Source organism: Heptranchias perlo, unplaced genomic scaffold (assembly GCF_035084215.1).
Source record: "Heptranchias perlo isolate sHepPer1 unplaced genomic scaffold, sHepPer1.hap1 HAP1_SCAFFOLD_1349, whole genome shotgun sequence".
Lineage (NCBI taxonomy): Eukaryota > Metazoa > Chordata > Chondrichthyes > Hexanchiformes > Hexanchidae > Heptranchias > Heptranchias perlo.
Window position 1 is genome coordinate 10,001 of NW_027138590.1, and position 27,400 is coordinate 37,400.

The window sequence follows — 27,400 nt, forward strand, 5'->3', positions numbered from 1 at the left end:
TGAGAGGGAGAGAGTGAGTGAGAGGGAGAGAGTGAGTGAGAGGGAGAGAGTGAGTGAGAGGGAGAGAGTGAGTGAGAGGGAGAGAGTGAGTGAGAGGGAGAGAGTGAGTGAGTTGGGGAGGGGAGGGGAGGGGAGAAGGAAAGGGGAGGAGCAGGAAAGGGGAGGAGCAACAGAGAGAAAACGTTTGCACTGCACGACACGCGCGCACGCACGAGAGAGAGAGAGAGAGACACGCACACATCCTCCTTCTCACTCGTCCCTTGATTCCCTAGCATTTCTGGGAAGTTATTTGTATCCTCTTCTGTGAAGACAGAGCCAAAGTATTTGTTTAATTGCTCTGCCATTTCCCTGTTGCCCATTATAAATTCTCCCCTTTCTGACTGTAAGGGACCTACATTTGTCTTCACTGATCTTTTTCTTTTTACATACTTGTAGAAGCTTTTACTGTCCACTTTTATGTTCCTTGCAAGTTTACTCTCGTACTCTATTTTTCCCCTCTTGGTCCTTTTTTGCTGAATTCTGAACTGCTCCCAATCCTCAGGCTTGCTACTTTTTCTGGCAACTTTATATGACTCCTCTTTGGATCGAATACGATCCTTAATTTCTTTTGTTAGCCAGGGTTGGGCCGCATTTCCTTTTGTGTTTTTGCACCAGAAAGGAATGTATAACTGTTGCAATTCATGCATTTGTTCCTTAAATGTTAGCCATTGCCTATCCACCGTCATGTCTTTTAATGAAGCTTCCCAATCTATCATAGCCAACTCACTCCTCATACCTTCGTACTTTCCTTTGTTTAGATTTAGGACTCTAGTTTCGGATTGGACTACTTCACTTTCCATCTCAACGAATTCTACCATGTTATGGTCACTCTTCCCTGAAGGACTCCGCACAACAAGATTATTAATTAACCCCTTCTCATTGCACAATACCCAATCTAGGATAGTCTGCTCCCGAGTTGGCTCCTCAACGTACTGGTCGAATAAACCATCTCGTACACACTCCAGGAATTCATCCTCCACAGTATTATTGCTAATTTGGTTTGGCCAGTCGATGTGCAGATTAAAGTCACCCATGATTACTGTAGTACCCTTGTTACATGCATCTCTAATTTCCTGTTTGATGCCATCCCCAACATTACCACGACTGTTTGGAGGACTATAGACAACTCCCACCAGTGTTTTCTGCCCCTTGGTGCTTCTTAACTCCACCCAGACTGATTCTACCGCAAGAGGGAGTCACGCACGCACGCCGCTCGCGCGAGGGAGTCACGCACGCACGCTGCCCGCGCGAGGGAGAGAGAAATGGGACAGACCAAATGACGATTTCACCAATTAATGTACGTGTTAGTCTGGCACCAGTTCCAATCCCTTTAATGGCTCGCAACACCTGGTTTGACCTTTGACCAGGAGCCCAGTGAGGGATAAGTGCTTACCTCGCCATTCAGGTAAAGGAGATCAAAAGCGTAAACGCAGACCTGGACCGTGATCTCTGCGGTGTCAACATCCTGGAGAGAGAACGAAGGAGATTACATAGGATTATCCACAAACTGGGCAGGTTGGAGGGAGCGATCTTCACAAGAGAGAGACCGATCGCCCCCCCGGTTTACTGAGAGAGACCGATCGTCCCCCCGGTTTACTGAGAGAGACCGATTGTCCCCCCGGTCTACTGAGAGAGACCGATCGTCCCCCCGGTCTACTGAGAGAGACCGATCGTCCCCCCGGTTCACTGAGAGAGACCGATCGTCCCCCCGGTTTACTGAGACCGATCGTCCCCCCGGTTCACTGAGAGAGACCGATCGTCCCCCCGGTTTACTGAGAGAGACCGATCGTCCCCCCGGTTTACTGAGAGAGACCGATCGTCCCCCCGGTTTACTGAGAGAGACCGATCGTCCCCCCGGTTTACTGAGAGAGACCGATCGTCCCCCCGGTTTACTGAGAGAGACCGATCGTCCCCCCGGTTTACTGAGAGAGACCGATCGTCCCCCCGGTTTACTGAGAGAGACCGATCGTCCCCCCGGTTTACTGAGAGAGACCGATCGTCCCCCCGGTTTACTGAGAGAGACCGATCGTCCCCCCGGTTTACTGAGAGAGACCGATCGTCCCCCCGGTTTACTGAGAGAGACCGATCGTCCCCCCGGTTTACTGAGAGACCCCGATCGTCCCCCCGGTTTACTGAGAGAGACCGATCGTCCCCCCGGTTTACTGAGAGAGACCGATCGTCCCCCCGGTTTACTGAGAGAGACCGATCGTCCCCCCGGTTTACCGAGAGAGACCCCGATCGTCCCCCCGGTTTACCGAGAGAGACCGATCGTCCCCCCGGTTTACCGAGAGAGACCGATCGTCCCCCCGGTTTACCGAGAGAGACCGATCGTCCCCCCGGTTTACTGAGAGAGACCGATCTTCCCCCCGGTTTACTGAGAGAGACCGATCGTCCCACCGGTTTACTGAGCGACCCCGATCGTCCCCCCGGTTTACTGAGAGAGACCGATCGTCCCCCCGGTTTACCGAGAGAGACCCCGATCGTCCCCCCGGTTTACCGAGAGAGACCGATCGTCCCCCCGGTTTACTGAGAGAGACCGATCGTCCCACCGGTTTACTGAGAGACCCCGATCGTCCCACCGGTTTACTGAGAGACCCCGATTGACCCCCCGGTTTACTGAGAGAGACCGATCGTCCCCCCGGTTTACTGAGAGAGACCGATCGTCCCCCCGGTTTACCGAGAGAGACCCCGATCGTCCCCCCGGTTTACCGAGAGAGACCGATCGTCCCCCCGGTTTACCGAGAGAGACCGATCGTCCCCCCGGTTTACTGAGAGAGACCGATCGTCCCCCCGGTTTACTGAGAGAGACCGATCGTCCCACCGGTTTACTGAGAGACCCCGATCGTCCCCCCGGTTTACTGAGAGAGACCGATCGTCCCCCCGGTTTACTGAGAGAGACCGATTGTCCCCCCGGTTTACTGAGAGACCCCGATCGTCCCCCCGGTTTACTGAGAGACCCCGATCGTCCCCCCGGTTTACTGAGAGACCCCAATCGTCCCCCCGGTTTACTGAGAGACCCCAATCGTCCCCCCGGTTCACTGAGAGACCCCAATCGTCCCCCCGGTTCACTGAGAGACCCCAATCGTCCCCCCGGTTTACTGAGAGACCCCGATCGTCCCCCCGGTTTACTGAGAGAGACCGATCGTCCCCCCGGTTTACTGAGAGAGAGACCGATCGTCCCCCTGGTTTACTGAGAGAGACCGATCGTCCCCCCGGTTTACTGAGAGACCCCGATCGTCCCCCCGGTTTACTGAGAGAGACCGATCGTCCCCCTGGTTTACTGAGAGAGACCGATCGTCCCCCCGGTTTACTGAGAGACCCCGATCGTCCCCCCGGTTTACTGAGAGAGACCGATCGTCCCCCCGGTTTACTGAGAGAGACCGATCGTCCCCCCGGTTTACTGAGACCGATCGTCCCCCCGGTTTACTGAGAGAGACCGATCGTCCCCCCGGTTTACTGAGAGAGACCGATCGTCCCCCCGGTTTACTGAGAGAGACCGATCGTCCCCCCGGTTTACTGAGAGAGACCGATCGTCCCCCCGGTTTACTGAGAGAGACCGATCGTCCCCCCGGTTTACTGAGAGAGACCGATCGTCCCCCCGGTTTACTGAGAGAGACCGATCGTCCCCCTGGTTTACTGAGAGAGACCGATCGTCCCCCCGGTTTACTGAGAGACCCCGATCGTCCCCCCGGTTTACTGAGAGAGACCGATCGTCCCCCTGGTTTACTGAGAGAGACCGATCGTCCCCCCGGTTTACTGAGAGACCCCGATCGTCCCCCCGGTTTACTGAGAGACCCCGATCGTCCCCCCGGTTTACTGAGAGAGAGACCGATCGTCCCCCCGGTTTACTGAGAGAGACCGATCGTCCCCCCGGTTTACTGAGGGAGACCGATCGTCCCCCCGGTTTACTGAGAGAGACTGATCGTCCCCCCGGTTTACTGAGAGACCCCGATCGTCCCCCCGGTTTACTGAGAGAGACCGATTGTCCCCCCGGTTTACTGAGAGAGACCGATCGTCCCCCCGGTTTACTGAGAGAGACCGATCGTCCCCCCGGTTTACTGAGAGAGACCGATCGTCCCCCCGGTTTACTGAGAGACCCCGATCGTCCCCCCGGTTTACTGAGAGAGACCGATCGTCCCCCCGGTTTACTGAGAGAGACCGATCGTCCCCCCGGTTTACTGAGAGACCCCGATCGTCCCCCCGGTTTACTGAGAGAGAGACCGATCGTCCCCCTGGTTTACTGAGAGAGACCGATCGTCCCCCCGGTTTACTGAGAGAGACCGATCGTCCCCCTGGTTTACTGAGAGAGACCGATCGTCCCCCCGCTTTACTGAGAGACCCCGATCGTCCCCCCGGTTTACTGAGAGAGACCGATCGTCCCCCCGGTTTACTGAGAGAGACCGATCGTCCCCCCGGTTTACTGAGAGAGACCGATCGTCCCCCCGGTTTACTGAGAGAGACCGATCGTCCCCCCGGTTTACTGAGAGAGACCGATCGTCCCCCCGGTTTACTGAGAGAGACCGATCGTCCCCCTGGTTTACTGAGAGAGACCGATCGTCCCCCCGGTTTACTGAGAGAGACCGATTGTCCCCCCGGTTTACTGAGAGAGACCGATCGTCCCCCCGGTTTACTGAGAGAGACCGATCGTCCCCCCGGTTTACTGAGAGAGACCGATCGTCCCCCCGGTTTACTGAGAGAGACCGATCGTCCCCCCGGTTTACTGAGAGAGACCGATCGTCCCCCCGGTTTACTGAGAGAGACCGATCGTCCCACCGGTTCACTGAGAGAGAGACCGATCGTCCCACCGGTTTACTGAGAGAGACCGATCGTCCCCCCGGTTCACTGAGAGAGACCGATCGTCCCCCCGGTTTACTGAGAGAGACCGATCGTCCCCCCGGTTCACTGAGAGAGACCGATCGTCCCACCGGTTTACTGAGAGAGACCGATCGTCCCCCCGGTTTACTGAGAGAGACCGATCGTCCCCCCGGTTTACTGAGAGAGACCGATCGTCCCCCCGGTTTACTGAGAGACCCCGATCGTCCCCCCGGTTTACTGAGAGAGACCGATCGTCCCCCCGGTTCACTGAGAGACCCCAATCGTCCCCCCGGTTTACTGAGAGACCCCGATCGTCCCCCCGGTTTACTGAGAGAGACCGATCGTCCCCCCGGTTTACTGAGAGACCCCGATCGTCCCCCCGGTTTACTGAGAGAGACCGATCGTCCCCCTGGTTTACTGAGGGAGACCGATCATCCCCCCGGTTTACTGAGAGAGACCGATCGTCCCCCCGGTTTACTGAGAGACCCCGATCGTCCCCCCGGTTTACTGAGAGAGACCGATCGTCCCCCCGGTTTACTGAGAGAGACCGATCGTCCCCCCGGTTTACTGAGAGAGACCGATCGTCCCCCCGGTTTACTGAGAGACCGATCGTCCCCCCGGTTTACTGAGGGAGAGACCGATCGTCCCCCTGGTTTACTGAGAGACCCCGATCGTCCCCCCGGTTTACTGAGAGAGACCGATCGTCCCCCCGGTTTACTGAGAGAGACCGATCATCCCCCCGGTTTACTGAGAGAGACCGATCGTCCCCCCGGTTTACTGAGAGAGACCGATCGTCCCCCCGGTTTACTGAGAGAGACCGATCGTCCCCCCGGTTTACTGAGGGAGAGACCGATCGTCCCCCTGGTTTACTGAGAGACCCCGATCGTCCCCCCGGTTTACTGAGAGAGAGACCGATCGTCCCCCCGGTTTACTGAGAGACCCCGATCGTCCCCCCGGTTTACTGAGAGAGACCGATCGTCCCCCCGGTTTACTGAGAGAGACCGATCGTCCCCCCGGTTTACTGAGAGAGACCGATCGTCCCCCCGGTTTACTGAGAGACCCCGATCGTCCCACCGGTTTACTGAGAGAGACCGATCGTCCCACCGGTTTACTGAGAGAGAGACCGATCGTCCCCCCGGTTTACTGAGAGAGACCGATCGTCCCCCTGGTTTACTGAGAGAGAGACCGATCGTCCCCCCGGTTTACTGAGAGAGAGACCGATCGTCCCCCCGCTTTACTGAGAGACCCCGATCGTCCCCCTGGTTTACTGAGAGAGACCGATCGTCCCCCCGGTTTACTGAGAGAGAGACCGATCGTCCCCCCGGTTTACTGAGAGACCCCGATCGTCCCCCCGGTTTACTGAGAGAGAGACCGATCGTCCCCCCGGTTTACTGAGGGAGACTAGTCACCCACCGGGTTACAGTTGACTGGACTGATTGTCCTCCCTCTCCCACACGCACCGCTCCTCTCTGAACGTACCTTGCGTTTGCGGGTGGTCAGCACCTGGAAGGGTTGTATCTGCCTCTTCTCATGGTCCCAGGCCACGGCCTCCGAGTCTATGACACAGGAACGAACATGGGGTTTCTTCACCTGTAAACCAAACACAGGCATCAGGGTGGGTATAAATCCAGGCCAGGATCCAGCGATACTGTGGGCCCAACTCCAAACCCCACGGCCCTCGATCTCCAGAGGAGTCAATACCAGAGACAGGCAACGTCCCGCTGACCATTCACCGATCTCCGTCCCCCTCACTGACCATCGACCGATCTCCGTCCCCCTCACCGACCATCCACCGATCTCTCTCTCTCTCTTTCTGACAGGAGTTACCTGATCTGCACCCTCTCTCTCTCTCTCTCTCTTTCTGACAGGAGTTACCTGATCTGTACCCTCTCTCTCTCTCTCTCTCTTTCTGACAGTAGTTACCTGATCTGTACCCTCTCTCTCTCTCTGACAGGAGTTACCTGATCTGTACCCTCTCTCTCTCTCTCTCTTTCTGACAGGAGTTACCTGATCTGTACCCTCTCTCTCTCTCTCTCTCTTTCTGACAGGAGTTACCTGATCTGTACCCTCTCTCTCTTTCTGACAGTAGTTACCTGATCTGTACCCTCTCTCTCTCTCTCTCTCTTTCTGACAGGAGTTACCTGATCTGTACCCTCTCTCTCTCTCTCTCTCTCTTTCTGACAGGAGTTACCTGATCTGTACTCTCTCTCTCTCTCTCTCTTTCTGACAGGAGTTACCTGATCTGTACCCTCTCTTTCTGACAGTAGTTACCTGATCTGTACCCTCTCTTTCTTACAGTGGTTACCTGATCTGTACCCTCTCTTTCTTACAGTAGTTACCTGATCTGTACCCTCTCTTTCTTACAGTGGTTACCTGATCTGTACCCTCTCTTTCTGACAGTAGTTACCTGATCTGTACCCTCTCTTTCTTACGGTAGTTACCTGATCTGTACCCTCTCTTTCTGACAGTAGTTACCTGATCTGTACCCTCTCTTTCTTACAGTGGTTACCTGATCTGTACCCCCTCTTTCTTACAGTAGTTACCTGATCTGTACCCTCTCTTTCTTACAGTAGTTACCTGATCTGTACCCTCTCTTTCTGACAGTAGTTACCTGATCTGTACCCTCTCTTTCTTACGTTAGTTACCTGATCTGTACCCTCTCTTTCTTACAGTAGTTACCTGATCTGTACTCTCTCTTTCTGACATGAGTTACCTGATCTGTACCCTCTCTCTCTGACAGGAGTTACCTGATCTGTACCCTCTCTTTCTTACGGTAGTTACCTGATCTGTACCCTCTCTTTCTTACAGTAGTTACCTGATCTGTACCCTCTCTTTCTGACAGTAGTTACCTGATCTGTACCCTCTCTTTCTTACAGTGGTTACCTGATCTGTACCCTCTCTTTCTTACAGTGGTTACCTGATCTGTACCCTCTCTTTCTTACAGTGGTTACCTGATCTGTACCCTCTCTTTCTTACAGTGGTTACCTGATCTGTACCCTCTCTCTCTCTCTCTCTCTGACAGTAGTTACCTGATCTGTACCCTCTCTCTCTCTCTCTCTCTGACAGGAGTTACCTGATCTGTACCCTCTCTCTCTCTTTCTTACAGTAGTTACCTGATCTGTACCCTCTCTTTCTTACAGTGGTTACCTGATCTGTACCCTCTCTTTCTTACAGTGGTTACCTGATCTGTACCCTCTCTCTCTCCCTCTTTCTGACAGTAGTTACCTGATCTGTACCCTCTCTCTCTCTCTCTCTCTGACAGGAGTTACCTGATCTGTACCCTCTCTTTCTGACAGTAGTTACCTGATCTGTACCCTCTCTTTCTTACGGTAGTTACCTGATCTGTACCCTCTCTTTCTTACAGTAGTTACCTGATCTGTACCCTCTCTTTCTGACAGTAGTTACCTGATCTGTACCCTCTCTTTCTGACAGGAGTTACCTGATCTGTACCCTCTCTCTCTGACAGTAGTTACCTGATCTGTACCCTCTCTCTCTCTCTGACAGTAGTTAGCTGATCTGTACTCTCTCTCTCTGACAGTAGTTACCTGATCTGTACCCTCTCTCTCTGACAGTAGTTAGCTGATCTGTACTCTCTCTTTCTGACAGTAGTTACCTGATCTGTACCCTCTCTCTCTCTCTCTCTCTCTCTGACAGGAGTTACCTGATCTGTACCCTCTCTTTCTTACAGTGGTTACCTGATCTGTACCCTCTCTCTCTGACAGTAGTTACCTGATCTGTACCCTCTCTTTCTTACGGTAGTTACCTGATCTGTACTCTCTCTTTCTGACAGTAGTTACCTGATCTGTACCCTCTCTTTCTGACAGTAGTTACCTGATCTGTACCCTCTCTCTCTGACAGTAGTTACCTGATCTGTACCCTCTCTTTCTGACAGTAGTTACCTGATCTGTACCCTCTCTCTCTGACAGTAGTTACTTGATCTGTACCCTCTCTTTCTTACAGTAGTTACCTGATCTGTACCCTCTCTTTCTTACAGTGGTTACCTGATCTGTACCCTCTCTTTCTTACAGTAGTTACCTGATCTGTACCGTCTCTTTCTTACAGTCGTTACCTGATCTGTACTCTCTCTTTCTGACAGTAGTTACCTGATCTGTACCCTTTCTTTCTGACAGTAGTTACCTTATCTGTACCCTCTCTTTCTTACAGTAGTTACCTGATTTGTTCCCTCTCTTTCTTACGGTAGTTACCTGATCTGTACCCTCTCTTTCTGACAGTAGTTACCTGATCTGTACCCTCTCTTTCTTACAGTGGTTACCTGATCTGTACCCTCTCTTTCTTACAGTAGTTACCTGATCTGTACCCTCTCTTTCTGACAGTAGTTACCTGATCTGTACCCTCTCTTTCTTACAGTAGTTACCTGATCTGTACCGTCTCTTTCTTACAGTCGTTACCTGATCTGTACTCTCTCTTTCTGACAGTAGTTACCTGATCTGTACCCTCTCTTTCTGACAGTCGTTACCTGATCTGTACCCTCTCTTTCTGACAGTAGTTACCCGATCTGTACCCTCTCTTTCTGACAGGAGTTACCTGATCTGTACCTTCTCTTTCTGACAGGAGTTACCTGATCTGTACTCTCTCTTTCTTACAGTAGTTACCTGATCTGTACCCTCTCTTTCTGACAGTAGTTACCTGATCTGTACCCTCTCTTTCTGACAGGAGTTACCTGATCTGTACTCTCTCTTTCTGACAGTAGATACCTGATCTGTACTCTCTCTTTCTGACAGTAGTTACCTGATCTGTACCCTCTCTTTCTTACAGTAGTTACCTGATCTGTACCCTCTCTTTCTGACAGGAGTTACCTGATCTGTACTCTCTCTTTCTGACAGTAGTTACCTGATCTGTACCCTCTCTTTCTGACAGGAGTTACCTGATCTGTACCCTCTCTCTCTCTGACAGTAGTTACCTGATCTGTACCCTCTCTTTCTGACAGGAGTTAGCTGATTTGTACCCTCTCGCTCTGACAGTAGTTACCTGATCTGTACTCTCTCTTTCTGACAGTAGTTACCTGATCTGTACCCTCTCTTTCTGACAGTAGTTACCTGATCTGTACCCTCTCTTTCTTACAGTCGTTACCAGATCTGTACCTTCCCTTTCTTACAGTGGTTACCTGATCTGTACTCTCTCTTTCTTACAGTGGTTACCTGATCTGTACTCTCTCTTTCTTACAGTAGTTACCTGATCTGTACCCTCTCTTTCTGACAGTAGTTACCTGATCTGTACCCTCTCTTTCTGACAGGAGTTACCTGATCTGTACTCTCTCTTTCTGACAGTAGTTACCTGATCTGTACTCTCTCTTTCTGACAGTAGTTACCTGATCTGTACTCTCTCTTTCTGACAGGAGTTACCTGATCTGTACCTTCTCTTTCTTACAGTAGTTACCTGATCTGTACCCTCTCTCTTTCTTACAGTAGTTACCTGATCTGTACCCTCTCTTTCTGACAGTAGTTACCTGATCTGTATCCTCTCTCTTTCTGACAGGAGTTACCTGATCTGTACTCTCTCTTTCTGACAGTAGTTACCTGATCTGTACTCTCTCTTTCTTACAGTCGTTACCTGATCTGTACCCTCTCTTTCTGACAGTAGTTACCCGATCTGTACCCTCTCTTTCTGACAGGAGTTACCTGATCTGTACCTTCTCTTTCTGACAGGAGTTACCTGATCTGTACTCTCTCTTTCTTACAGTAGTTACCTGATCTGTACCCTCTCTTTCTGACAGTAGTTACCTGATCTGTACCCTCTCTTTCTGACAGGAGTTACCTGATCTGTACCCTCTCTCTCTCTCTGACAGTAGTTACCTGATCTGTACCCTCTCTTTCTTACAGTAGTTACCTGATCTGTACCCTCTCTTTCTGACAGTAGTTACCTGATCTGTACCCTCTCTTTCTTACGGTAGTTACCTGATCTGTACCCTCTCTTTCTGACAGTAGTTACCTGATCTGTACCCTCTCTCTCTCTGACAGTAGTTACCTGATCTGTACCCTCTCTTTCTTACAGTGGTTACCTGATCTGTACCCTCTCTTTCTTACAGTAGTTACCTGATCTGTACCCTCTCTTTCTTACAGTGGTTACCTGATCTGTACCCTCTCTTTCTTACAGTGGTTACCTGATCTGTACCCTCTCTTTCTGACAGTAGTTACCTGATCTGTACCCTCTCTTTCTGACAGTAGTTACCTGATCTGTACCCTCTCTCTCTGACAGTAGTTACCTGATCTGTACCCTCTCTTTCTTACGGTAGTTACCTGATCTGTACCATCTCTTTCTGACAGTAGTTACCTGATCTGTACCCTCTCTTTCTTACAGTAGTTACCTGATCTGTACCCTCTCTTTCTTACAGTAGTTACCTGATCTGTACCCTCTCTTTCTGACAGTAGTTACCTGATCTGTACCCTCTCTTTCTTACAGTAGTTACCTGATCTGTACCCTCTCTTTCTTACAGTGGTTACCTGATCTGTACCCTCTCTTTCTTACAGTAGTTACCTGATCTGTACTCTCTCTTTCTGACAGGAGTTACCTGATCTGTACCCTCTCTCTCTGACAGGAGTTACCTGATCTGTACCCTCTCTTTCTTACGGTAGTTACCTGATCTGTACCCTCTCTTTCTTACAGTAGTTACCTGATCTGTACCCTCTCTTTCTGACAGTAGTTACCTGATCTGTACCCTTTCTTTCTTACGGTAGTTACCTGATCTGTACCCTCTCTTTCTTACAGTAGTTACCTGATCTGCACCCTCTCTTTCTGACAGTCGTTACCTGATCTGTACCCTCTCTCTCTGACAGTAGTTACCTGATCTGTACCCTCTCTTTCTGACAGTAGTTACCTGATCTGTACCCTCTCTCTCTGACAGTAGTTACCTGATCTGTACCCTCTCTCTCTCTCTCTCTCTCTCTCTGACAGGAGTTACCTGATCTGTACCCTCTCTCTCTCTCTGACAGTAGTTAGCTGATCTGTACTCTCTCTTTCTGACAGTAGTTACCTGATCTGTACCCTCTCTTTCTTACAGTAGTTACCTGATCTGTACCCTCTCTCTCTCTCTCTCTCTCTCTCTCTCTGACAGGAGTTACCTGATCTGTACCCTCTCTTTCTTACAGTGGTTACCTGATCTGTACCCTCTCTCTCTGACAGTAGTTACCTGATCTGTACCCTCTCTTTCTGACAGTAGTTACCTGATCTGTACCCTCTCTCTCTGACAGTAGTTACCTGATCTGTACCCTCTCTTTCTGACAGTAGTTACCTGATCTGTACCCTCTCTCTCTGACAGTAGTTACTTGATCTGTACCCTCTCTTTCTTACAGTAGTTACCTGATCTGTACCCTCTCTTTCTTACAGTGGTTACCTGATCTGTACCCTCTCTTTCTTACAGTAGTTACCTGATCTGTACCGTCTCTTTCTTACAGTCGTTACCTGATCTGTACTCTCTCTTTCTGACAGTAGTTACCTGATCTGTACCCTCTCTTTCTGACAGTAGTTACCTTATCTGTACCCTCTCTTTCTTACAGTAGTTACCTGATTTGTTCCCTCTCTTTCTTACGGTAGTTACCTGATCTGTACCCTCTCTTTCTTACAGTAGTTACCTGATCTGCACCCTCTCTTTCTGACAGTCGTTACCTGATCTGTACCCTCTCTTTCTTACAGTAGTTACCTGATCTGTACTCTCTCTCTCTGACAGTAGTTACCTGATCTGTACCCTCTCTTTCTGACAGTAGTTACCTGATCTGTACCCTCTCTCTCTGACAGTAGTTACCTGATCTGTACCCTCTCTCTCTCTCTCTCTGACAGGAGTTACCTGATCTGTACCCTCTCTCTCTCTCTGACAGTAGTTAGCTGATCTGTACTCTCTCTTTCTGACAGTAGTTACCTGATCTGTACCCTCTCTTTCTTACAGTAGTTACCTGATCTGTACCCTCTCTCTCTGACAGTAGTTACTTGATCTGTACCCTCTCTTTCTTACAGTAGTTACCTGATCTGTACCCTCTCTCTCTGACAGTAGTTACTTGATCTGTACCCTCTCTTTCTTACAGTAGTTACCTGATCTGTACCCTCTCTTTCTTACAGTCGTTACCTGATCTGTACTCTCTCTTTCTGACAGTAGTTACCTGATCTGTACCCTCTCTTTCTGACAGTAGTTACCTGATCTGTACCCTCTCTTTCTGACAGTAGTTACCTGATCTGTACCCTCTCTTTCTTACAGTGGTTACCTGATCTGTACCCTCTCTTTCTTACAGTAGTTACCTGATCTGTACCCTCTCTTTCTGACAGTAGTTACCTGATCTGTACCCTCACTTTCTTACAGTAGTTACCTGATCTGTACCGTCTCTTTCTTACAGTCGTTACCTGATCTGTACTCTCTCTTTCTGACAGTAGTTACCTGATCTGTACCCTCTCTTTCTGACAGTAGTTACCCGATCTGTACCCTCTCTTTCTGACAGGAGTTACCTGATCTGTACCTTCTCTTTCTGACAGGAGTTACCTGATCTGTACTCTCTCTTTCTTACAGTAGTTACCTGATCTGTACCCTCTCTTTCTGACAGTAGTTACCTGATCTGTACCCTCTCTTTCTGACAGGAGTTACCTGATCTGTACTCTCTCTTTCTGACAGTAGTTACCTGATCTGTACTCTCTCTTTCTGACAGTAGTTACCTGATCTGTACCCTCTCTTTCTTACAGTAGTTACCTGATCTGTACCCTCTCTTTCTGACAGGAGTTACCTGATCTGTACTCTCTCTTTCTGACAGTAGTTACCTGATCTGTACCCTCTCTTTCTGACAGGAGTTACCTGATCTGTACCCTCTCTCTCTCTGACAGTAGTTACCTGATCTGTACCCTCTCTTTCTGACAGGAGTTAGCTGATTTGTACCCTCTCGCTCTGACAGTAGTTACCTGATCTGTACTCTCTCTTTCTGACAGTAGTTACCTGATCTGTACCCTCTCTTTCTGACAGTAGTTACCTGATCTGTACCCTCTCTTTCTTACAGTCGTTACCAGATCTGTACCTTCCCTTTCTTACAGTGGTTACCTGATCTGTACTCTCTCTTTCTTACAGTGGTTACCTGATCTGTACTCTCTCTTTCTTACAGTAGTTACCTGATCTGTACCCTCTCTTTCTGACAGTAGTTACCTGATCTGTACCCTCTCTTTCTGACAGGAGTTACCTGATCTGTACTCTCTCTTTCTGACAGTAGTTACCTGATCTGTACTCTCTCTTTCTGACAGGAGTTACCTGATCTGTACTCTCTCTTTCTGACAGGAGTTACCTGATCTGTACCTTCTCTTTCTTACAGTAGTTACCTGATCTGTACCCTCTCTCTTTCTTACAGTAGTTACCTGATCTGTACCCTCTCTTTCTGACAGTAGTTACCCGATCTGTACCCTCTCTTTCTTACAGTAGTTACCTGATCTGTACTCTCTCTTTCTGACAGGAGTTACCTGATCTGTACCCTCTCTTTCTGACAGTAGTTACCTGATCTGTACTCTCTCTTTCTTACAGTCGTTACCTGATCTGTACCCTCTCTTTCTGACAGTAGTTACCCGATCTGTACCCTCTCTTTCTGACAGGAGTTACCTGATCTGTACCTTCTCTTTCTGACAGGAGTTACCTGATCTGTACTCTCTCTTTCTTACAGTAGTTACCTGATCTGTACCCTCTCTTTCTGACAGTAGTTACCTGATCTGTACCCTCTCTTTCTGACAGGAGTTACCTGATCTGTACTCTCTCTTTCTGACAGTAGTTACCTGATCTGTACTCTCTCTTTCTGACAGTAGTTACCTGATCTGTACCCTCTCTTTCTTACAGTAGTTACCTGATCTGTACCCTCTCTTTCTGACAGGAGTTACCTGATCTGTACTCTCTCTTTCTGACAGTAGTTACCTGATCTGTACCCTCTCTTTCTGACAGGAGTTACCTGATCTGTACCCTCTCTCTCTCTGACAGTAGTTACCTGATCTGTACCCTCTCTTTCTGACAGGAGTTAGCTGATTTGTACCCTCTCGCTCTGACAGTAGTTACCTGATCTGTACTCTCTCTTTCTGACAGTAGTTACCTGATCTGTACCCTCTCTTTCTGACAGGAGTTACCTGATCTGTACCCTCTCTTTCTGACAGTAGTTACCTGATCTGTACCCTCTCTCTCTCTGACAGTAGTTACCTGATCTGTACCCTCTCTTTCTGACAGGAGTTAGCTGATTTGTACCCTCTCGCTCTGACAGTAGTTACCTGATCTGTACTCTCTCTTTCTGACAGGAGTTACCTGATCTGTACCCTCTCTTTCTTACAGTGGTTACCTGATCTGCACTCACTCTTTCTTACAGTAGTTACCTGATCTGTACCCTCTCTTTCTGACAGTAGTTACCTGATCTGTATCCTCTCTCTCGGACAGGAGTTACCTGATCTGTCCCCTCTCTTTCTGACAGTAGTTACCTGATCTGTACCCTCTCTTTCTGACAGTCGTTACCTGATCTGTACCCTCTCTTTCTTACAGTAGTTACCTGATACTAACAGATGAATTAAGAGCAGGAGTCGGCCATTTGCCCCCTCGAGCCTGCTCTGCCATTTGATAAGATCATGGCTGATCTGATTGTGTCCTCAACCCTACTTTCCTGTTCCCTACTATCACCTTTGACTCCCTTGTTAATCAGGAATCTATCTAACTCAGCCTTAAAAATATTCAATGCCCCTGCCTCCACCGCTCTCTGGGGAAGGGAGTTCCACAGACTCACGACCCTCAGAGAAAAAACTTCTCCTCATCTCCGTCTTAAATGGGAGACCCCTTATTTTTAAACTGTGGCCCCCAGTTCTCGTCTCTCCCACAAGGGGAAACATGCTCTCAGCATCTATCCCGTCTCGTCCCCTCAGGATCTTATATGTTTCAATAAAATCACCTCTCATTCTTCTAAACTCCAGTGTATCCAGGCCCAACTTGTCCAATCTTTCCTCATAAGATAACCCCCTCATCCCGGGAATCAATCGAGTGAACCATCTCTGAACCGCCTCCAAAGCAATTATGTCCTTTCTTAAATAAGGAGACCAAAACTGCACACAGTATTCGAGATGTGGTCTCACCAATGCCCTGTACAACTGGAGAAAAACATCTCTACTTTTATATTCCATTCCCCTTGCAATGAATGACAACATTCCATTTGCCTTCCCAATCACTTGCTGTACCTGCATACTAACTTTTTGAGATTCATGTACGAGGACACCCAGATCCCTCTGTACCTCAGAGTTCTGCAATCTCTCTCTGCTTTTCTATTCCTCCTGCCAAAGTGGACAAGTTCACATTTTCCCACATTATACATCACCTGCCAAATTTTTGCCCACTCACTTAACCTATCGATATCCTCTTCACAACTTACTTTCTGACCTACCTTTGTGTCATCAGCAAATTTAGCAACCGTACATTCAGTCCCTTCATCCAAGTCATTGATATCGATTGTGAATAATTGAGGCCCAAGCACTGATCCCTGTGGCACTCCACTCCTGACATCTTGCCAACCTGAAAATCTCTGTCTCTGACAGGGGTTACCTGATCTGTACTCTCTCTCGCGCTCTCTCTCTGTCTGACAGCAGTTACCTGATCTGCGCACGCTCTCTCTCTCTCTCTCTCTCTCTCTCTGACAGGAGTTACCTGATCTGTACCCTCTCTCTGACAGTAGTTACCTGATCTGTACCCTCTCTCTCTCTGTCCGACAGCAGTTACCTGATCTGTACTCTCTCTCGGGCTCTCTCTCTCTCTGTCTCTCTGTCCGACAGCAGTTACCCGATCTGTACTCTCTCTCGGGCTCTCTCTCTCTGTCTGACAGTAGTTACCTGATCTGTACCCTCCCTCTCTCTGACAGGAGTTACGTGATCTGTTCTCTCACCCTCTCTCCCTTTGACAGTAGTTACCTGATCTGTAAACTTTCTCTCTCTCTCTCTGACAGGAGTTACCTGATCTGTACCCTCTCTCTGACAGTAGTTACCTGATCTGTACCCTCTCTCTCTCTGACAGCAGTTACCTGATCTGTACCCTCTCTCTGACAGTAGTTACCTGATCTGTACCCTCTCTCTGACAGTCGTTACCTGATCTGTACCCCATCTCTCTCTCTCTCTGACAGGGGTTACCTGATCTGCACACCCTCTCTCTCTCTCTCTGACAGGAGTTACCCGATCTGTACTCACTCTCTCTCTCTCTCTCTCTCTCTCTCTGACAGGAGTTACCTGCTCTGTACTCTCTCTCTCTCTCTCTCTCTCTCTCTGACAGGAGTTACCTGATCTGTACTCTCTCTCTCTCTCTCTGACAGGAGTTACCTGATCTGTACTCTCTCTCTCTCTCTCTCTGACAGGAGTTACCTGATCTGTACTCTCTCTCTCTCTCTCTCTCTCTCTGACAGTAGTTACCTGATTTGTACCCTCTCTCTGTGACAGGAGTTACCTGATTTGTACCCTCTCTCTGTGACAGGAGTTACCTGATCTGTACCCTCTCTCTCTCTCTATCTCTCTCTGACAGGAGTTACCTGATCTGTACCCTCTCTCTGACAGTAGTTACCTGATCTGTACCCTCTCTCTCTCTGACAGCAGTTACCTGATCTGTACCCTCTCTCTGACAGTAGTTACCTGATCTGTACCCTCTCTCTGACAGTCGTTACCTGATCTGTACCCCATCTCTCTCTCTCTCTGACAGGGGTTACCTGATCTGCACACCCTCTCTCTCTCTCTCTGACAGGAGTTACCCGATCTGTACTCACTCTCTCTCTCTCTCTCTCTCTCTCTCTGACAGGAGTTACCTGCTCTGTACTCTCTCTCTCTCTCTCTCTGACAGGAGTTACCTGATCTGTACTCTCTCTCTCTCTCTCTCTCTCTCTGACAGTAGTTACCTGATTTGTACCCTCTCTCTGTGACAGGAGTTACCTGATTTGTACCCTCTCTCTGTGACAGGAGTTACCTGATCTGTACCCTCTCTCTCTCTCTATCTCTCTCTGACAGGAGTTACCTGATCTGTACCCTCTCTCTCTCTCTGACAGGAGTTACCTGATCTGTACTCTCTCTCTCTCTCTCTCTCTCTGACAGTAGTTACCTGATTTGTACCCTCTCTCTGTGACAGGAGTTACCTGATTTGTACCCTCTCTCTGTGACAGGAGTTACCTGATCTGTACCCTCTCTCTCTCTCTATCTCTCTCTGACAGGAGTTACCTGATCTGTACTCTCTCTCTCTCTGACAGTAGTTACCTGATTTGTACCCTCTCTCTGTGACAGGAGTTACCTGATTTGTACCCTCTCTCTGTGACAGGAGTTACCTGATCTGTACCCTCTCTCTCTATCTCTCTCTGACAGGAGTTACCTGATCTGTACCCTCTCTCTCTCTCTCTGACAGGAGTTACCTGATCTGTACCCTCTCTCTCTGACAGGAGTTACCTGATCTGTACCCTCTCTCTCTCTCTGACAGCAGTTACCTGATCTGTACCCTCTCTCTGATAGTAGTTACCTGATCTGTACCCCATCTCTCTCTCTCTCTGACAGGAGTTCCCCGATCTGCACACCCTCTCTCTCTCTCTGACAGGAGTTCCCCGATCTGTACTCACTCTCTCTCTCTCTCTCTCTCTCTCGCTCTCTCTCTCTCGCTCTCTCTCGCTCTCTCTCTCTCGCTCTCTCTCTCTCGCTCTCTCTCTCTCGCTCTCTCTCTCTCGCTCTCTCTCTCTCGCTCTCTCTCTCTCGCTCTCTCTCTCTCGCTCTCTCTCTCTCGCTCTCTCTCTCTCGCTCTCTCTCTCTCGCTCTCTCTCTCTCGCTCTCTCTCTCTCGCTCTCTCTCTCTCGCTCTCTCTCTCTCGCTCTCTCTCTCTCGCTCTCTCTCTCTCGCTCTCTCTCTCTCGCTCTCTCTCTCTCGCTCTCTCTCTCTCGCTCTCTCTCTCTCGCTCTCTCTCTCTCGCTCTCTCTCTCTCGCTCTCTCTCTCTCGCTCTCTCTCTCTCGCTCTCTCTCTCTCGCTCTCTCTCTCTCGCTCTCTCTCTCTCGCTCTCTCTCTCTCGCTCTCTCTCTCTCGCTCTCTCTCTCTCGCTCTCTCTCTCTCGCTCTCTCTCTCTCGCTCTCTCTCTCTCGCTCTCTCTCTGACAGGAGTTACCTGATCTGTACCCTCTCTCTCTCTGACAGGAGTTACCCGATCTGCACTCTCTCTCTCTCTCTCTCTCTGACAGGAGTTACCTGCTCTGTACTCTCTCTCACTCTCTCTCTCTCTGACAGGAGTTACCTGATCTGTACTCTCTCTCTGTGACAGGAGTTACCTGATTTGTACCCTCTCTCTGTGACAGGAGTTACCTGATCTGTACTCTCTCTCTCTCTCTCTCTGACAGGAGTTACCTGATCTGTACCCTCTCTCTCTGACAGGAGTTACCTGATCTGTACTCTCTCTCTCTCTCTCTCTCTCTCTCTCTGACAGGAGTTACCTGATCTGTACTCTCTCTCTCTCTCTCTCTCTCTCTCTGACAGTAGTTACCTGATCTGTACCCTCTCTCTGTGACAGGAGTTACCTGATCTGTACCCTCTCTCTCTCTCTCTCTCTCTCTCTCTGACAGGAGTTACCTGATCTGTACCCTCTCTCTCTGACAGGAGTTACCTGATCTGTACCCTCTCTCTCTCTCTCTCTCTGACAGGAGTTACCTGATCTGTACCCTCTCTCTCTGACAGGAGTTACCTGATCTGTACCCTCTCTCTCTCTCTCTCTCTGACAGGAGTTACCTGATCTGTACCCTCTCTGACAGGAGTTACCTGATCTGTACCCTCTCTCTCTCGGACAGGAGTTACCTGATTTGTACCCTCTCTCTCTCTGACAGGAGTTACCTGATCTGTGCCCTCTCTCCCTCTGACAGGAGTTACCTGATCTGTACCCTCTCTCTCTCTGACAGGAGTTACCTGATCTGTACCCTCTCTCTCTCTGACAGGAGTTACCTGATCTGTACCCTCTCTCTCTCTCTCTGACAGGAGTTACCTGATCTGTACCCTCTCTCTCTCTCTGACAGGAGTTAACTGATCTGTACCCTCTCTCTCTCTCTCTGACAGGAGTTACCTGATCTGTACTCTCTCTCTCTCTCTCTCTCTGACAGGAGTTACCTGATCTGTACCCTCTCTCTCTCTGACAGGAGTTACCTGATCTGTACCCTCTCTCTCTCTCTCTCTGACAGGAGTCACCTGATCTGTACCCTCTCTCTCTCTCTGACAGTCGTTACCTGATTTGTACCCTCTCTCTCTCTCTCTCTCTGACAGGAGTCACCTGATCTGTACCCTCTCTCTCTCTCTGACAGTCGTTACTTGATCTGTACCCTCTCTCTCTCTCTCTCTCTCTGACAGGAGTTACCTGATCTGTACCCTCTCTCTCTGACAGGAGTTACCTGATCTGTACCCTCTCTCTCTCTCTCTGACAGGAGTTACCTGATCTGTACCCTCTCTCTCTCTCTGACAGTAGTTACCTGATCTGTACCCTCTCTCTCTCTCTGGCAGGAGTTACCTGATCTGTACCCTCTCTCTCTCTCTCTCTCTCTCTGACAGGAGTTACCTGATCTGTACCCTCCCTCTCTCTGACAGGAGTTACCTGATCTGTACCCTCTCTCTCTCTCTCTCTCTCTGACAGTAGTTACCTGATCTGTACCCTCTCTCTCTCTGACAGGAGTTACCTGATCTGTACCCTCTCTCTCTCTCTCTCTCTCTGACAGGAGTTACCTGATCCATACCCTCTCTCTCTCTCTCTGACAGGAGTTACCTGATCTGTACCCTCTCTCTCTCTCTGACAGGAGTTACCTGATCTGTACCCTCTCTCTCTCTCTGACAGGAGTTACCTGATCTGTACCCTCTCTCTCTCTCTCTCTGACAGGAGTTACCTGATCTGTACCCTCTCTCTCTCTGACAGGAGTTACCTGATCTGTACCCTCTCTCTCTGACAGGAGTTACCTGATCTGTACCCTCTCTCTCTCTCTCTCTGACAGGAGTTACCTGATCTGTACCCTCTCTCTCTCTGACAGGAGTTACCTGATCTGTACCCTCTCTCTCTCTGACAGGAGTTACCTGATCTGTACCCTCTCTCTCTCTCTCTCTCTCTCTGACAGGAGTTACCTGATCTGTACCCTCTCTCTCTCTGACAGGAGTTACCTGATCCATACCCTCTCTCTCTCTCTCTGACAGGAGTTACCTGATCTGTACCCTCTCTCTCTCTCTGACAGGAGTTACCTGATCCATACCCTCTCTCTCTCTCTCTGACAGGAGTTACCTGATTTGTACCCTCTCTCTCTCTGACAGGAGTTACCTGATCTGTACCCTCTCTCTCTCTGACAGGAGTTACCTGATCTGTACCCTCTCTCTCTGACAGGAGTTACCTGATCTGTACCCTCTCTCTCTCTGACAGGAGTTACCTGATCTGTACCCTCTCTCCCTCTCTCTCTTTGACAGGAGTTACCTGATCTGTACCCTCTCTCTCTCTCTCTCTCTCTCCCCCTCTGACAGTAGTTAACTGATCTGTACCCTCTCTCTCTCTCTCTGACAGGAGTTACCTGATCTGCACCCTCTCTCTCTCTCTCTCTCTCTCTCTGACAGGAGTTACCTGATCTGTACCCTCTCTCTCTCTCTCTGACAGGAGTTACCTGATCTGTACCCTCTCTCTCTCTCTCTGACAGGAGTTACCTGATCTGTACCCTCTCTCTCTCTCTCTGACAGGAGTTACCTGATCTGTACCCTCTCTCTCTCTGACAGGAGTTACCTGATCTGTACCCTCTCTGACAGTAGTTACCTGATCTGTACCCTCTCTCTCTCTCTGACAGGAGCTACCTGATCTGTACCCTCTCTCTCTCTCTCTCTCTCTCTCTGACAGGAGCTACCTGATCTGTACCCTCTCTCTCTCTCTCTCTGACAGGAGTTACCTGATCTGTACCCTCTCTCTCTCTGACAGGAGCTACCTGATCTGTACCCTCTCTCTCTCTCTCTCTGACAGGAGTTACCTGATCTGTACCCTCTCTCTCTCTGACAGGAGTTACCTGATCTGTACTCTCTCTCTCTCTCTCTGACAGGAGCTACCTGATCTGTACCCTCTCTCTCTGACAGTAGTTACCTGATCTGTACCCTCTCTCTCTCTGACAGGAGTTACCTGATCTGTACCCTCTCTCTCTCTCTCTCTCTGACAGGAGTTACCTGATCTGTACCCTCTCTCTCTCTCTGACAGGAGTTACCTGATCTGTACCCTCTCTCTCTCTCTGACAGGAGTTACCTGATTTGTACCCTCTCTCTCTCTCTGACAGGAGTTACCTGATCTGTACCCTCTCTCTCTCTGACAGGAGTTACCTGATCTGTACCCTCTCTCTCTGACAGGAGTTACCTGATCTGTACCCTCTCTCTCTCTCTCTCTGACAGGAGTTACCTGATCTGTACCCTCTCTCTCTCTCTGACAGGAGTTACCTGATCTGTACCCTCTCTCTCTCTCTCTCTCTCTCTCTGACAGGAGTTACCTGATCTGTACCCTCTCTCTCTCTCTCTCTCTCTGACAGGAGTTACCTGATCCATACCCTCTCTCTCTCTCTCTGACAGGAGTTACCTGATCTGTACCCTCTCTCTCTCTGACAGGAGTTACCTGATCTGTACCCTCTCTCTCTCTGACAGGAGTTACCTGATCTGTACCCTCTCTCTCTGACAGGAGTTACCTGATCTGTACCCTCTCTCTCTCTGACAGGAGTTACCTGATCTGTACCCTCTCTCCCTCTCTCTCTCTGACAGGAGTTACCTGATCTGTACCCTCTCTCTCTCTCTCTCTCTCCCCTCTGACAGTAGTTAACTGATCTGTACCCTCTCTCTCTCTCTCTGACAGGAGTTACCTGATCTGTACCCTCTCTCTCTCTCTCTGACAGGAGTTACCTGATCTGTACCCTCTCTCTCTCTCTCTGACAGGAGTTACCTGATCTGTACCCTCTCTCTCTCTCTCTCTGACAGGAGTTACCTGATCTGTACCCTCTCTCTCTCTGACAGGAGCTACCTGATCTGTACCCTCTCTCTCTCTCTCTCTCTCTCTGACAGGAGCTACCTGATCTGTACCCTCTCTCTCTGACAGGAGCTACCTGATCTGTACCCTCTCTCTCTCTCTCTGACAGGAGTTACCTGATCTGTACCCTCTCTCTCTCTCTCTCTCTCTCTCTGACAGGAGTTACCTGATCTGTACCCTCTCTCTCTCTGACAGGAGCTACCTGATCTGTACCCTCTCTCTCTCTCTCTCTGACAGGAGTTACCTGATCTGTACCCTCTCTCTCTCTGACAGGAGCTACCTGATCTGTACCCTCTCTCTCTCTCTCTCTCTCTCTGACAGGAGTTACCTGATCTGTACCCTCTCTCTCTCTGACAGGAGCTACCTGATCTGTACCCTCTCTCTCTCTCTCTCTCTCTCTCTCTGACAGGAGTTACCTGATCTGTACCCTCTCTCTCTCTGACAGTAGTTACCTGATCTGTACCCTCTCTCTCTCTGACAGGAGTTACCTGATCTGTACCCTCTCTCTCTCTCTCTCTCTCTGACAGGAGTTACCTGATCTGTACCCTCTCTCTCTCTGACAGGAGTTACCTGATCTGTACCCTCTCTCTCTGACAGGAGTTACCTGATCTGTACCCTCTCTCTCTCTCTCTCTGACAGTAGTTACCTGATCTGTACCCTCTCTCTCTCTCTCTCTCTGACAGGAGTTACCTGATCTGTACCCTCTCTCTCTCTCTGACAGGAGTTACCTGATCTGTACCCTCTCTCTCTGACAGTAGTTACCTGATCTGTCCCCTCTCTCTCTGACAGTAGTTACCTGATCTGTACCCTCTCTCTCTCTGACAGGAGTTACCTGATCTGTACCCTCTCTCTCTCTCTCTCTGACAGGAGTTACCTGATCTGTACCCTCTCTCTCTCTCTCTCTCTCTGACAGGAGTTACCTGATCCATACCCTCTCTCTCTCTCTCTGACAGGAGTTACCTGATCTGTACCCTCTCTCTCTCTGACAGGAGTTACCTGATCTGTACCCTCTCTCTCTGACAGGAGTTACCTGATCTGTACCCTCTCTCTCTCTGACAGGAGTTACCTGATCTGTACCCTCTCTCTCTCTCTCTCTCTCTCTCTGACAGGAGTTACCTGATCTGTACCCTCTCTCTCTCTCTCTCTGACAGGAGTTACCTGATCCATACCCTCTCTCTCTCTCTCTGACAGGAGTTACCTGATCCATACCCTCTCTCTCTCTCTCTGACAGGAGTTACCTGATCTGTACCCTCTCTCTCTCTGACAGGAGTTACCTGATCTGTACCCTCTCTCTCTCTGACAGGAGTTACCTGATCTGTACCCTCTCTCTCTGACAGGAGTTACCTGATCTGTACCCTCTCTCTCTCTGACAGGAGTTACCTGATCTGTACCCTCTCTCCCTCTCTCTCTCTGACAGGAGTTACCTGATCTGTACCCTCTCTCTCTCTCTCTCTCTCCCCTCTGACAGTAGTTAACTGATCTGTACCCTCTCTCTCTCTCTCTGACAGGAGTTACCTGATCTGTACCCTCTCTCTCTCTCTCTGACAGGAGTTACCTGATCTGTACCCTCTCTCTCTCTCTCTGACAGGAGTTACCTGATCTGTACCCTCTCTCTCTCTCTCTCTCTCTGACAGGAGTTACCTGATCTGTACCCTCTCTCTCTCTGACAGGAGTTACCTGATCTGTACCCTCTCTGACAGTAGTTACCTGATCTGTACCCTCTCTCTCTCTGACAGGAGCTACCTGATCTGTACCCTCTCTCTCTCTCTCTCTCTCTCTGACAGGAGCTACCTGATCTGTACCCTCTCTCTCTCTCTCTCTCTCTGACAGGAGCTACCTGATCTGTACCCTCTCTCTCTCTCTCTGACAGGAGTTACCTGATCTGTACCCTCTCTCTCTCTCTCTCTCTCTCTCTGACAGGAGTTACCTGATCTGTACCCTCTCTCTCTCTGACAGGAGCTACCTGATCTGTACCCTCTCTCTCTCTCTCTCTCTGACAGGAGTTACCTGATCTGTACCCTCTCTCTCTCTGACAGGAGCTACCTGATCTGTACCCTCTCTCTCTCTCTCTCTCTCTCTGACAGGAGCTACCTGATCTGTACCCTCTCTCTCTCTCTCTCTCTCTCTCTCTCTCTGACAGGAGTTACCTGATCTGTACCCTCTCTCTCTCTGACAGTAGTTACCTGATCTGTACCCTCTCTCTCTCTGACAGGAGTTACCTGATCTGTACCCTCTCTCTCTCTCTCTCTCTCTCTGACAGGAGCTACCTGATCTGTACCCTCTCTCTCTCTCTCTCTGACAGGAGCTACCTGATCTGTACCCTCTCTCTCTCTCTCTGACAGGAGTTACCTGATCTGTACCCTCTCTCTCTCTCTCTCTCTCTCTGACAGGAGTTACCTGATCTGTACCCTCTCTCTCTCTGACAGGAGCTACCTGATCTGTACCCTCTCTCTCTCTCTCTCTCTGACAGGAGTTACCTGATCTGTACCCTCTCTCTCTCTGACAGGAGCTACCTGATCTGTACCCTCTCTCTCTCTCTCTCTCTCTCTGACAGGAGCTACCTGATCTGTACCCTCTCTCTCTCTCTCTCTCTCTCTCTCTGACAGGAGTTACCTGATCTGTACCCTCTCTCTCTCTGACAGTAGTTACCTGATCTGTACCCTCTCTCTCTCTGACAGGAGTTACCTGATCTGTACCCTCTCTCTCTCTCTCTCTCTGACAGGAGTTACCTGATCTGTACCCTCTCTCTCTGACAGGAGTTACCTGATCTGTACCCTCTCTCTCTCTCTCTCTGACAGTAGTTACCTGATCTGTACCCTCTCTCTCTCTCTCTCTCTCTCTCTGACAGGAGTTACCTGATCTGTACCCTCTCTCTCTCTCTGACAGGAGTTACCTGATCTGTACCCTCTCTCTCTGACAGTAGTTACCTGATCTGTACCCTCTCTCTCTGACAGTAGTTACCTGATCTGTACCCTCTCTCTCTCTGACAGGAGTTACCTGATCTGTACCCTCTCTCTCTCTCTCTCTCTCTCTCTGACAGGAGTTACCTGATCTGTACCCTCTCTCTCTGACAGTAGTTACCTGATCTGTACCCTCTCTCTCTCTCTCTCTGACAGGAGTTACCTGATCTGTACCCTCTCTCTCTGACAGTAGTTACCTGATCTGTACCCTCTCTCTCTCTGACAGGAGTTACCTGATCTGTACCCTCTCTCTCTCTGACAGGAGTTACCTGATCTGTACCCTCTCTCTTTCTCTGACAGGAGTTACCTGATCTGTATCCTCTCTCTCTGACAGGAGTTACCTGATCTGTACCCTCTCTCTCTCTCTCTCTGACAGTAGTTACCTGATCTGTACCCTCTCTCTCTCTCTGACAGGAGTTACCTGATCTGTACCCTCTCTCTCTCTCTCTCTCTGACAGGAGTTACCTGATCTGTACCCTCTCTCTCTGACAGTAGTTACCTGATCTGTACCCTCTCTCTCTCTGACAGGAGTTACCTGATCTGTACCCTCTCTCTCTGACAGTAGTTACCTGATCTGTACCCTCTCTCTCTGACAGTAGTTACCTGATCTGTACCCTCTCTCTCTCTGACAGGAGTTACCTGATCTGTACCCTCTCTCTCGCGAACACATGTTGTTTGCCCCAGATTACGGAGACCTGATCTCCTGAACTTGCATCATTACTCGATGGTTTGTAAGTGGTGATATTTGAGATTCTGTGCACGCTATACCTTGGGGATCCTGCTGATGATGTCGGGGTATTTCGAGGTGTTGTTCTCCTGGTTTCGGCTGTAGATGTGAATGTCTCCCGTCTCCAGAATGTGAATCTGTGAGAGAAACAAGCAGCAGGGCTCAGAACAGGATTCAAATCCCTCCCTGGGGCGGAGTTGGGTGTTGGGAGTTCGGGGTCAGGGGCCACGGTTCCTACCTGTGCTCTCTCCCCATCGTACTTATATTCACAGGTGAAAGCAGCCTGGTCGAACCTCTTCATCACCTCTCCGATCCCTTTGGTCGGGTGTGCGAGCATTGGTTTCAGGGGGACCCCTGGGGAGGAACAAATATCACATCAACCACACTGTGTGAGGGGGAGAGAGAGGGAGAGAGAGAACCCCCCCAACCCCCAGTTACCAACCGTCAGTAGATGTCCCCCCAACCCCCAGTTACCAACCGTCAGTCGATGTCCCCCCAACCCCCAGTTACCCACCGTCAGTCGATGTCCCCCCTACCCCCAGTTACCAACCGTCAGTCGATGTCCCCCCTACCCCCAGTTACCCATCGTCAGTCGATGTCCCCCCAACCCCCAGTTACCCACCATCAGTCAATGTCCCCCCTACCCCCAGTTACCCACCGTCAGTCGATGTCCCCCCTACCCCCAGTTACCCACCATCAGTCGATGACCCCCCTACCCCCAGTTACCCACCATCAGTCAATGTCCCCCCTACCCCCAGTTACCCACCGTCAGTCGATGTCCCCCCTACCCCCAGTTACCCACCGTCAGTCGATGTCCCCCCTACCCCCAGTTACCCGCCATCAGTCAATGTCCCCCCGACCCCC

At 50.0% G+C, this 27,400-nt stretch overlaps 1 protein-coding gene across 1 annotated transcript in view; it reads right to left on the minus strand.

Moving 5' to 3' along the window:
- The window catches only part of LOC137308640 (DNA ligase 1-like), a 31,783-nt gene extending 4,892 nt beyond the window's left edge, over nucleotides 1-26,891 (minus strand). The window contains exons 1-4 of the mRNA XM_067977245.1: nucleotides 26,775-26,891; nucleotides 26,578-26,673; nucleotides 6,334-6,444; nucleotides 1,433-1,504 (exon numbers count right to left, since the gene is read on the minus strand). Of these exons, the coding sequence (XP_067833346.1) occupies nucleotides 1,433-1,504; nucleotides 6,334-6,444; nucleotides 26,578-26,673; nucleotides 26,775-26,873 (378 nt within the window). The 5' untranslated portion in view covers nucleotides 26,874-26,891. The remainder of the gene's footprint in view (nucleotides 1-1,432; nucleotides 1,505-6,333; nucleotides 6,445-26,577; nucleotides 26,674-26,774) is intronic.
- Between the last annotated feature and the right edge of the window lie 509 nt (nucleotides 26,892-27,400).